Here is an 11,922-nt window from a genome sequence, read left to right on the forward strand (position 1 = left end):
TTAGAGTGACTTGCTCGGTATCAAGCAGCTTGTGTTAGGGACCCTTTCTCTCTAGTAAACTCGGGTGGAGCAGGAGAGGAAACTTTAATCTATGCAGGCCTTGAACACATGCTGTGATGTCAGCACCTCATTTCCCCACCCCTGCTCCCAGCTTTCCTCTGATGGCTGCCCCACTTAAGGCCAGGGTCTGGGTGCAGCTTAACCAGGTGTGTCTGCTGCTGACCCAAAGTACTCCAGCCTTAGCCTTGGCATTATGCTGGGCATCACAGCTCCTACTGGCCCTGCTCACTGGGACTTCCACCTTGCCCAGTGCATCATTTGGTATGTACAGGCTGGGCTAATACACTCCAATCTGCTATTCTTAACCAGCTTCGCCTTTTGCTGTACCTGGGAGTAGGTGGGGGAAGGGTCTTTTCATTCCTGTCACTGGACTGGCTCCTATTCAAACTTCCTCAGAGTCCCCAGCATCCAAGTGAGGACAAGGGCTGTGGGAGTGGGGCCAGCTATGCAGGTTCTGCTTGACAAGAACCTCAGTTGAACACTTGTTGGAGGTGGTCTTAAACCTGTAGTCTGTGTGCTCTTGCCTTGGAGCTCCATGAGGGGAGAACAGAGACCCTTTCACACTCCTGCCACTGTCCTTCATCTTAGAGTGTGAAACTCGCTAAATTTCAGACCCTAGTGGCTTGGATAGACTAAGACTGTGCCCTCCATGTTCCCGTTCACCACTGATAACAGCACCTACCTTCCCTCAGAAAGCAGATAGCTCTACTCAGTCTCTTAAGTAGACTTCTCAGGACAAAGACTTCCGACTTCTTCAATCTGACCCTCCATCATCCGGTTCTCTCAACCACTTCTGTCACAGGATTCTCTACTATGCAAGAGGAAAAAGCCAGGAAAGGGAAAGACACCCCCGTGGCCCCACATAGGGAGAACGATGGCCTATCAGAAGTGTAGTCGTTTACTAGAGGGCCTAGGGGAGCACATCCTCCTTCCTCTGTGCTCCTTTATAGTGCCCAGGTTCCCCAGTGCACTTGGCCCCTGGCTGAGTAGACCCCTTTTTAATCTGGAGCTGTCAAACACAGAAGATGCTTTTACGTGCCACGCGGGGCCGCTTGGAAGTCCCTGAAGACAGTCGTGTCTTTGTGCTGGGAGCACCAATGGTGGGTGGGGGACCTGTGGGGAACAGGATGATCCTGGTGGCACCTCCGTTCCCTAGGTGGCTCTGTCCCGTCTATCCTCGCCCTAGTTCCTGGCCCTGCATCTCTGCTCAGTAACACAGTCCACACCCGACCCTGGGGCTGCTGCGCGGGGGCTGCCCAGCTCACACTTGGGTCACCTTCCCGCCATCACTGCACCCGGATGCTGCTCACCCAGCACATGCCAGCTTCCGTCTGCATCCAGTCTTCAACGCCTCCGTGCAGTTTTTGCACTGCCAATTGAGCTGCTGCCACCGCCACAGCCACCATCACCGGCACCACGGGTGCGCTTGTGCAGAGACGGAAATCTGGTCGCTGAAGACTTCTCTGTACAGCTGGACACAAGCTGGGGGAGGGCTGCTTTGGTATCTGGGTCTCAGGCTGAGATCTGGGTGTAGGGATGCACCAGGGGACTCTTGGGGCTCTGAGCAAGGATTCCTTCAAAGACTGGACATGGACACCAGATTTCCTCTACCACAAGGCTCTGAGGCCCTTTAAGTGGATATCAGATTTCCCCAGGGTCTGAAGACAGGATGCCAAAGCCTGTAATGGCCACACTTTATTTTGGGCTTCCCAGGCTAGGTGCAAAGAGCAGAGCCATGTGATATAAAGGGATTATTCAGAGTCTTCTAGGGCTGGGCTCTCAGGGCCCCTTTAGTGGTCCAATTTCCAGGAGGCCTATTGGAGGCTTCCTAGTTGAGATGCAAAGCTGGGCCTTCAGGTTTATCTTAGGAATCCTGGTGATCAGACCCGGAATCGCCAGACTCTGACGTCTCCATCTCTTCCCCTCAGTGCCTGCCTCAGGATGAGGCACGGGCTGGCCCCAGTGGCGGGAGCGACGAGAGCCCCCACCTGCACACCTTGACACAGCCTATTGTGGTTACAGTACCGAGGCCGCTCCGGCGTAAGATCGCATCTTTGGGCTAGGGTGGAAAGGATAACTTGGTCTTGGGCCCAGTCTCAGCGTTGCACACCCCACAGGGCCATCCAAGAGCGTCGCCGTTGGAGCTGTACGACCCGAGCCTGCTGCTCAGCTGCGCTAGAGCCTGCGCCAGTAGTGGCGCTAGTATTGCCGCCTTCGTGCTGGGCGCTGCTTTGGCAGCCGGGCTCGGCTTAGTCTGCGCACACTCAGGTACCGACCTCTGCTCTGCTGGACCAGCATCCTACTCCAACGCATCCAGGCCCGGGCTCATCAGGATCCCAAGCCTGCAAGGGGCCTGACATCCCTAGACCAAGGTCTGCTACAACTGCAGCCGCTTCAGCCAGGGGGCGCGCTACCGTGGCCAGCGTGCAGCAACCCCTACTCCAGCCAGCTTTTTCTACCAGCGCTTTCGCACCACCGTCAATCCTATAGAGCATCGCCCAACAGCCTTGGGCTCCGGAGGCCCCAGTGAGGCAGGGAAGTACGGGAGGGGAGATCAGAAGCAAGAGCTGGACAAGGAAGGTAATGATAGCGATCCTTCATAGTGCTTATTTGTGCATGGACATAGTTCCAAATGTTTTACATATTTCATCCTAACAACCTTCACGTAGATACTATTATAATCCCCATTAGAGACGAGAAAAACGAGGCACTCTGAGTTCAGTAACTTGTCAGAGATTGTATCATTTGGGATCGAACTCAGTTGTAGCTGGGATTGAACTCAGGGAATGGGGGCACCTGCGGCGGATTGTGGACGCTAAATAGTGAGAGGTCCTTAAACTTTGGGCAGCCTGGACAGGCACTAGGCGAGGAGAATTGGCATTTAAACTGATGGAAGGTGCCAATACCTACCCACAAGAACAGATTGGCCCGTCTACTGTTCCTTCTCTCAGCTTGTGCCACCCCTCCACAGGGATGGTATGACCCAGCGAGCTCCTGAGATGCACCTAGACTTGGTTTCAGGAGGGACCGAGACCTACCAACTTGGACACGATCCTTTGGGGCTACGACTTCTGCGCTTCTTCCCTCCTCTTTGCTCACCCCCCCCCCCAAAAAAAAAACCTGGTCTCAAGCTCTGCTGACTTGCTGAGTTCTGGAGGATGCAGTGTATACGCAAGGTACGCGGGAGAGGGGCGAGGGACAAGGGGCAGGCGGTACAGGGAACCAGAATTTAGTGAGATTCTGGACAGGTGATCCAGACTGGAGGGGTGGGACTCGAGTGTGGTACTCCAATGCCTATGTACAAGTATGCCAAGAGAGACTCAAACAAAGTGACAACCGACTTTGCCAGATTCCATTTCAACACCAGCCCCACCCGCCTCCTTTTATCTTCCCCAGGCCAAGCCTTCTCTGATCGCCACTCCCAGGGCCCAGACCCTGCCATGGCTCAGGTCTCTTCTTGCTGGTCAAGACTGCATCGCATATTTTGTCACCTCAGTCTTGAGCTCTTTAAATCCCTGTTACCCAGCTCCTTCCTCCATGCATAGGCACAATGAAACTACTAGGCAGTTTGCAGACAAGGAAACAGGCTCAGCAAAAGATGAATCACTTGTCCAAGGTCTTCAGGGTTCCCAAAGATTTGGATTAGAGGCGTTCACCAGCCTGGAAAGCCAAGGCTTTTGAAAGGACAGCTGTCCACCTTTGAGAAAAGCAAAGCACATAGTTGGGGTTTCATGAGTTTGTTCAAGGATGTAGGGAGGGCACATGACGTGTTGGCTCTAGCTCATGAGTAAGGTGAAACGCAAACATTAAAAAAAATCGTTCAGAAAACAAAAATCATTTGGGGGCTGGAGACATGGCTCATGGTTAAGCGCTTGCCTGTGAAGCCTAAGGACCCCCGTTGGAGCCTCAATTCCCCAGAATCCAGGTAGGCCAGATACACAAGGTGACACATGCATCTGGAGTTTGTTTGCAGTGGCTGGAGGCCCTGGCGCTCCTATTTTCTCTCTCCCCCTCTCTCTCTCTTTCTCTCTCTCTCTGTCGCTCTCAAATAAATAAATAAAAATAAAATGTTCGGGGCTGGAGAGATTGCTCAGTGGTTAAGGCACTTGTCTGCAAAGCCTAATAACCCAAGTTCAATTCCTCAGCCACATAAAGCCAGATGCACAAGGTGACACATGCATCGAATTTGTTTGCAGTGGCTGGAGGCCCTTGTCTGCCCATTCTCTCTGTCTCTTTCACTCTCTTTCTCGAAGAAGTAAAATATATAGTTTTAAAAATATAGGAAGCAGGGCTGGAGCGATGGCTTAGTGGTTAAGCGCTTGCCTAGACTGGAGGCACCGGGCTGGTGGTGCACACCTTTAATCCCAGCACTGGTGAGGCAGAGGTTGGAGGACTGACGAGAATTCAAGGCCACCCTGAGACTACCGAGTGAATTCCAGGTCAGCCAGGGCTACAGTGAAACCCTTCCTCAAACAAACAACAAAAAAGACAGGAAGGAAACCGGGCGTGGTGGCGCACGTCTTTAATCCCAGCACTCGGGAGGCAGAGGTAGGAAGATTGCTGGGAGACTCCATAGTGAATTCCAGGTCAGCCTGGGCTACAGTGAAAACCTACCTCAAACAAACAACAAAAAGATAGGAAGGAAACCGGGCATGGTGGCGCACACCTTTAATCCCAGCACTCGGGAGGCAGAGGTAGGAAGATTGCCGGGAGACTCCATAGTGAATTCCAGGTCAGCCTGGGCTACAATGAAACCCTACCTCAAACAAACAACAAAAAGACAGGAAGGAAACCGGGCGTGGTGGTGCACGTCTTTAATCTCAGCACTCGGGAGGCAGAGGTAGGAAGATTGCCATTGAGTTCGAGGCCATCCTGAGACTCCATAACGAATTCCAGGTCAGCCTGGGCTATAGTGAGACCCTACCTCGGAAAAAAAAAAAAAAAAGACAGGAAGGAAAGGGAACAAAAAAGAGAAAGTTTGAAGCTAACCTGGGCTTCTGTACAAGACTCTGTCTCAAGTTTTCTTTTTCTGTAATAAAAACATGGAATCTGGGCTGGAGAGATGGCTTAGTGGTTAAGCGCTTGCCTGTGAAGCCTAAGGACCGAAGATCAAGGCTCGATTCCCCAGTACCCATGTAAGCGAGATGCACAAGGGGGCGCACGCGTCTGGAGTTCGTTTGCAGTGGCTGGAGGCTCTGGCGCCCCCATTCTCTATCTGCCTCTTTCTCTCTCTCTCGCTTTCAAATAAATAAATAAAAATAAACGGAAAAAAAAAGAGGCTCGATCCTGCCACAATAGCGCTACCATTTCTACCAAAGCGGTTTTCTCAGAACTGCAAATACGAGCCACGGCCCCTCTTCAGTTTTTTGGTGGTTTCAGGCCTCTGCGGCCACCGTAGCCACGCCCACAAGGAAGCGGCCTTTAGAGTGCCAGTTCCTCTCTGACGCACAACATGAAGCCACCGCAGCGACGGCGTACGGTCCCGGCACGTTACCTGGGTGAGGTGACTGGCCCTGCAGCTTGGAGTCCCCGCGAGAAGCGGCAGCTACTGAGACTACTTCAAAGCCGGCGTGGCCAGCCGGAGCCAGACGCCGCGGAGCTGGCCACCGAGCTGCAGGGCCGCAGTGAAGCTGAGGTCAGGGGCTGTTAACCCCTGCGAGACTGAGGGCGGGGCGTACTCGTGTGTGGGTGGGACGAGAGAGGAACCACCAGTGAGTCCTCTGGTAAACTTAGGGGTGGAGCCGCGTTGATATTTGTGGGCGGGGCCGCTGGTAGACCGGAGGGCTGGGCCGGGTAGAATGCTCCGGAGCTGTGGTGTAAGTGGAGTAAAAGTGAGCAGAAACGGACTTAACAAAAAGTGAAGTTGGAAGTAAGGATGAAGCGAGAGGAAGTGAGGTGGAGTGGACATGAATTGGGTAGTTCACAGCATAGGTGCCTCTGGAAGAAGGTGGAGCAGGCCTGGGCTTTACATCTTCATTAGATATCTGGTCACACATACTGAGGCCTTGCGTGAGTATCAAATCTTGACAGTTTCTGGGATTCATGACACCAGGTTAGCCCAGCATAGGGAACAGTTGGTGTCCATGGAGCAAGCAAAGCAGTTGACTTTTGCCTATTCAGCCTCCCCATCTCTCCACCTCAGGTCCGGCATTTCATTCAGCAGCTCAAAGGCCGAGTGGTTCGGGAGGCCATTCGGAAAGTGCATCCAGGTCCAAGGCACTGCGAAGCACAACTTCCAGCCCCCATAGAGGTGAGGCAGATAGACAAAGCAAGGATGCTCTGGACTGGCACTTGAAAGGGTCATAACCTTGTCAGGGAAACCCCGGGAGAGGCAGGGCTTGGCAGAGCCAGGGTGCTGATCTTAGGATTGACCATGTGCCTTCTGACTCCACCTAGGTATGGACAGATTTAGCTGAGAAACTAACAGGCCCACTGGAGGAAGCCCTGACTACAGCTTTCTCCCAGGTATACCTATCACCTAGACGAATCATTGGTCCCCAGGGGACAGGGTCCAAAGAAAATAGGACTGGGGTGGGTATGACTCAGTGGTAAAGAGCCTCATATATACAGTGTTCTAGGTCTAGTCAAATATGGGAGCACTTGTGGGGCAAGAGGCAGGAAGATTGCCAGGGCACATGGTGAGTTCTAGTGAGACACTGTCTCAAAGAGGATCTGGTGGCTGGGGCAATGGCTCAGTCTGTATAGCATTGGCCATGCAAGTGTTAGTCCCTGAATTCAGACCTCCACACCCACATAAATACTGGGTGGGTGTGGTGGCCCACCTGTGACCTCAGTGCTTGGAAGGTGGAGATAGGGTTCCTGGGGGCAAGCTGGTCAGCTAGACTACTGGAATCAAGTGAGCTCTGGGCTCAAGTGAGAGACCCTGTTTCACTAAATAAGGTGGAAAGTGATAGAGGAAGACACTTGAGGTTAACATCTGGCCTCCACTTGCATGCATGCCCACTTACGTGCATTTTTATAAATACAAATATACATACACATGCACACCACACAGGAAGGGAGCTAGGAAGGGAAGAGGAAGAAGTTGTTGTCTCTGAAGCCATCATTTATGTGTACTACCTTCCTCAGCATGGTGGCAGGGAGGATTTGGGAAATGGGGAGAGGTGGAGGACACAGCCTAAGCCCAACAGGGCAGTCAGTGAAAGATGAAACACTTTCTGTTTCCATGATGGCTCTTGCCTTTTAGGTGCTCACTATTGCTGCAGCGGAACCCATCAGCCTCTTGCACTCTAAACCCCCCAAACCCACAAAGGCCTGTGGAAAGCCACTGCTGTTCATCACCCACTCAGGGTGGGACCCCAGTGCCCCTAAGACCTCTAGCCAGTCTCCTGAGGCCTCTTGCCACACCCCAGAGTCATCTGACCCTGCCCCAGATGCCCCAGTGGAATCACTGGATGGAACCTCAGCAGAGGGATATTTCAGCGTGGACTTTGAAAAGATCTACAAGTACCTGTCCCTCTCTTCCAGAAGTGGCCATGGCCTTGAGCTCTCAGCAGCTGGTGAGAGGAGTTGAGAACAGGGGCTATACTGTGGAGGAGGTGGGGGTAAGGAGATGCTCAGGCCCTGGCCCCACCCTTGTCCCTCCCTCTTCTCTCCAACATCAGAGTCAGCCGTGGTTCTTGATCTACTCATGTCACTTCCTGAGGAGCTGTCTCTACTGCCATGCACAGCTCTGGTGGAACATATGAACAAAACATATGCTCACTTGATGACTCCTCAACCCAATGCCCCTGGTAGACGAAGCCCAAGGCTCGGGGCTGAAGATGGTGAGACTGGCTCCAATGAGCCAGAAGAGCATAACCAGGCAAATCCTCAAGCTCCTGAGTCTAGAGAATTGAGACTGGCCTGGCAAGCATCTGGGATCTGCCCCCTAAACCCATTCCTGGTGCCCCTGGAGCTCCTGGGCCGGGCAACTACTCCTGCAAGGTGAGGAGTTTTGCAAGCAGTGGACACACTGACTTCCCCTGGGATCCCAGGCTTGTGCCCCTGGTGTTGGGTTGTCATGAGGATTGTTCAGGAAGGTTCCTGCCATGGTACTCAGGGTCTCAGAAGTGGAAGCACAGTTGCCATGGAGAGTGGAGACAGGACTGTACACACAGGCAATATAAATACCTGAACAGGAAAATGGGGCTGGCTTCTACAGCTCAGCTATATCTGGTTCTGTGCTAGGGGTACCAGTGTCACTCACACTGTAACCCATTTCACTCACGTGCCCTTTGTTTAGGAGTCCATTTGTAGTCTTTCAGTCTGGAGTCCAACACTTTCCCAGGCCTTACCTGACACTGTCCTTGCTCCTTCCTGGGGTGGTTTGTGACCTCCAATAAAGTGCTCATCTACCCACTTTGCTTTATTTTTCCTATGACTTAAAGAAAGATGAGAATGAAAGGCTGGAGAGATGGCTCAGTCAGTAAAGTGCTTGCCAGGTAAGCATGAGGACTTGAGTTCAATTTCCAGAACCCACGTAAAAATGCTGGGTATGCCAGGTGTGGTGGTGCATGCCTTTAATCCCATCACTGGGGAGGCAGAGGTAGGAGGATCCCTGTAAATTTGAGACTATCCTGAGACTGTATAGTAAATTGCAGGTCAGCCTGAGCTACAGTGAAACCTCACCTCAAAAAAATTAAAAAATTTAAAAAAAGAAAGAAAAACATGAGATGATATTTAAAGGGCCAGGCATGGTGTCAGATGTCTTTATTCCCAGCACTTGAGAGGCAGAGGTGGTAGGTTCACTGTGAGCTCCAGACCACCGTAAGACTACATAGTGAATTCCAGGTCAGCCTGGGCTAGAGTGAAACCCTATCTTGAAAAAAAAAAAAAAAAAATGCTGGGTATAAACTGGATGTGATGGCACATGCCTTTAGTTCTAGCACTTAGGGGGCTGAAGTAGGAGGTTCACCATGAGTTTGAGGCAAGTCTGAGGCTACAGAGTGAGTTCCAGGTCATCCTGGGCTAGAGTGAGACCCTACCTTGAAAAAAAAAAAAAAATCTATCATCTACCTATCCAATCTATCTATAACATAATGCTGGATATATATGCTTGTAATTCCAAAGATTGGGGAGGTGGCGACAAGTTAATTCCTTGGGGCCAGATCAGCCTGGGCTAGAGTAAAACTCTACCTCTTTAAAAAAAAAAAAAAAGAGCAGTGCCTGAGGAACACCATCAAAAGTTGTTCTCTGGCTTCCATATGCATTCATTCACATACCTACACACGCAAAGGTGAAATTGGCTGGAGTCGTGGCTGATCCCTAAGACCTCACTCCTGGGAGTGCTGCTGGGAGGACTAGGGAACTTCTTGGGGAGGCAGGTGTTCCCCCACAGCAGCACTTCCCCCAAGCCATCATCTGAGAGTGGGTACATTTTCAGTTTGCAGGGCAGTACTTCACACGATTTTCCTTTTATAGAAAGGCTTAATTCTCCCCACACACATTGCACACGGCTCCCCGGGGGCTCACAACACATCTCTTCCAGGCAAACTATGGAGCTGAGCCAGCCCACTTCATATTCACAGTCCCACAAAGCCAGACGCACTGGTTCCAAGGTTCACAAAATGATGCACAGGAGGGAGCAAGCTCAGGAGATTTAGAGCTGCAGGTATGGTTGAATACAATCTCCAGTGCTAGTTCATGGTCTCCAGCACCTCCTTGGGTCAAAGGAAAAGTAGTGCATGTGTGCGTGTGGTGGGGGTGGAGATGGTTATGTCAGCTACACAAAGGTAGGGAAAATGTGTGTGGATTTGAGTGTCTGTAGGACAGGGCAGCAGTTAGAAGAATACAAATGTCAGAACTGGGTTCCACTTTCAGCCCAATTGAACACTAGGCACGTAGCTAGTCGTTCTAGCAGCTTGGAGCTCAGTTATTTGTTCTGGAGAATGAAGATGCTAAGGTTCCTAGCTCTTCACCATTCCCAAGGGCAAACCGTCTAAGAACGGAAGGGGCTAATTCAGTCAGCTGCTTGGCATGCTGTAAGCCTCAACAATAGCTTTTATTATCTTCATCACTCAGAAGCAGGGAAGAGTCAAATGTATGGGGGAGAGGGTGAGGGGATGAGGAACAAGAAATGGGGAGGAGGAAGGACACGCTGACCTGGGCTGGAGAGGGGATGAGCCAGGCTTGTGCTCTTCCTCCATGGAAAGCTCCACGCATCCTCGACACAGCCGCCATGGTGGGTTTCCTGGTTTATGTCTGGGACTGGCTGTGCAGTGCATTATTGGTATGCAGCTTCCACTGTGGGCTGGAGCGAGCTTGCCTTGCAGGGCCCAAGTTCAAGGAGAGGATCAACATTCAATCATGGCAAAATTGGGATCATTAGGAGGGGAGTAGAGGACAAAGGCGTCTGCACCCCCAGGAAAGATTGTGACACTCATACCTGACAGCAGGACAGTAGCAGAGCCACATACATTGGGGAAAGACGGGGTTATTGGTAAGGGACTCCTCCCACTTTAGATTGTAGGGGACTAGCTGAGTAGCAGAGAGGAAGGGACTGGGTAGACAAAGGCACAAGTAGGGGCTCTTGCTGGATTAAGAGGGGAAATGAGTGGGGCCTAAGGGGAGATGGCCTGGACTTCTCTTAAACACCCTCAACCCCGGGCCTAGGGACGAGCAATTCTGAGCGCAGTTCATGCGGGTGTAGCCCCACCGGGCTGGCCCTTGGAGACTAGCCGAGAGCCTGCCCTGGACGCCAGCCTCCTCACACCAACGCGTAGTCGAACTGCCCGCGTTCAAGCGCCTCCTTGTGGTCGGTCCAGGATGAGGCGGGCATGCGGCTGTAGGGGTCGAGCAGTATGCGCACGCAGCGCACCATCAGCAGCACCAACACCAGGAGCAAGCAGAGCACGAAGGCGAACACCGTACGCTGCTCCGCGTCTAGACCTGCGCCCACCGGGGGCCCAGTCGACGGCGGCAGCGGCTCGGGTGACAGCGTCCACGTCGCGCTCATGGCTCACATCGCCGCGCGCCCTGCGAAAAAGGGGCCCGAACGAGGCGCGGGGATGAGGCTACGCACTCCTGTACCTCCACGTCGCCCCTTCTGTCATCGCCCCTTGGTCGCGCCCCGCAGGGTTCCCAGTCCGCGCCGCTGTCCCGGGCTACGCCCATGTCCTGCCTTCAAGCTCGCCGCTACCACCACGAGGAGACCCAACTCCGGTCTTGAGCACAGGTGGGGGCGCTGGCAGCGGAGACAGGCAGCCCCAGCCCGGTCCCGCCCGCGCACAACAGGTGCGAACCCGTGGTCCGCGACCCGGACAACGAGACTACTACGAGTCCCCACTCCCTCTCCTCTCTCCCTTTGTTCTCGGCCTCCCGGGGACGCCTTCCCCACCACTGCCCCCATCCTGGAGCGCCCCTCACCCTTGGCCTTGACCCAGACGGGGACGGGCAGCCTGGCGTCCTTGCTCTTTTCCGGGACGCACGCGCCGACCCTGTTCTTGGTCTCTCCCAGGCGGCGGCAGCAACACGCGCAGCCCCTGGCTCAGCTCAGCCCACCCCACCCGCCCCTGAAGCGGTGCAGAGACCAAGGAAGGAAAGCCGCGCGCCAGCCAACAGTAGCGGCTGTTCCCATGGTGACGGGGGCGGGGCCACCACGGGAGGCGGAGCGACGAGGGCGGAGGCTGCACAAGGTGCCTTGCGCAGGCCTACGACCCCGCCCCAGCTGGACCCCTATCCCTGACAGCTGCGGAGGATCCGAGAGTTGTGAAGCTCCAGGACTACCCAGGATCTGGACAGGGAGTGGGTAGCTGCCACACTTCACCCACAGCATCACAGACACTCCTGCCCGGCCTAGTGCCTGCATCCCCATTCTTAGACCCCTTACTCCTGACTCCATTTAAGGAGGCCTTAATAGCC

General features: G+C 53.4%; 3 protein-coding genes across 4 annotated transcripts; 2 read left to right on the plus strand and 1 right to left on the minus strand.

Annotated features, from left to right (window-relative positions):
* Positions 1-934: 934 nt before the first annotated feature.
* On the plus strand, positions 935-3,859 carry Tgfbr3l (transforming growth factor beta receptor 3 like). Its single transcript, XM_045149163.1, is given in 8 exon segments — positions 935-1,111; positions 1,113-1,685; positions 1,989-2,100; positions 2,178-2,225; positions 2,228-2,263; positions 2,266-2,640; positions 3,032-3,236; positions 3,457-3,859. Coding segments are annotated over 6 exon segments (1,098 nt in total). The 3' UTR covers positions 2,418-2,640; positions 3,032-3,236; positions 3,457-3,859.
* Positions 3,860-5,476: 1,617 nt separating this feature from the next.
* On the plus strand, positions 5,477-8,421 carry Snapc2 (small nuclear RNA activating complex polypeptide 2). 2 transcript variants are annotated; one of them, XM_004672189.2, is made up of 5 exons: positions 5,477-5,695; positions 6,203-6,310; positions 6,457-6,525; positions 7,268-7,580; positions 7,686-8,421. In XM_004672189.2, the coding sequence occupies exons 1-5, from the start codon at positions 5,513-5,515 to the stop codon at positions 8,009-8,011; spliced, it is 999 nt and encodes a 332-aa protein (XP_004672246.1). In that variant the 5' UTR covers positions 5,477-5,512; the 3' UTR covers positions 8,012-8,421. The 2 variants fall into 2 exon arrangements, with proteins under 2 accessions (XP_004672246.1, XP_045006967.1); XM_045151032.1 differs by lacking the exon at positions 6,457-6,525.
* A 1,623-nt stretch (positions 8,422-10,044) lies between these two features.
* Ctxn1 (cortexin 1) lies at positions 10,045-11,565 on the minus strand. The gene is made up of 2 exons (XM_045150365.1): positions 11,428-11,565; positions 10,045-11,037 (listed from the first exon to the last, which is right to left on the minus strand). Exon 2 carries the CDS (start codon positions 11,015-11,017, stop codon positions 10,769-10,771), a length of 249 nt encoding a protein of 82 aa, XP_045006300.1. The 5' UTR covers positions 11,018-11,037; positions 11,428-11,565; the 3' UTR covers positions 10,045-10,768.
* Positions 11,566-11,922: the final 357 nt, after the last annotated feature.

The sequence above is a fragment of the Jaculus jaculus genome, chromosome 5 (assembly GCF_020740685.1).
Source record: "Jaculus jaculus isolate mJacJac1 chromosome 5, mJacJac1.mat.Y.cur, whole genome shotgun sequence".
In the NCBI taxonomy this organism is placed as follows: Eukaryota; Metazoa; Chordata; class Mammalia; order Rodentia; family Dipodidae; genus Jaculus; species Jaculus jaculus.

Coding starts and splice junctions, on each gene's coding strand:
- Ctxn1 (XM_045150365.1), bottom strand. CDS start 11,017: ATGAGCGCGACGTGGACGCTGTCACCCGAGCCGCTGCCGCCGTCGACT.
- Snapc2 (XM_004672189.2), top strand. CDS start 5,513: ATGAAGCCACCGCAGCGACGGCGTACGGTCCCGGCACGTTACCTGGGT. Junction 6,526..7,267: donor TGACTACAGCTTTCTCCCAG/GTATACCTATCA, acceptor CTTGCCTTTTAG/GTGCTCACTATTGCTGCAGC. Junction 7,581..7,685: donor CCTTGAGCTCTCAGCAGCTG/GTGAGAGGAGTT, acceptor CTCCAACATCAG/AGTCAGCCGTGGTTCTTGAT.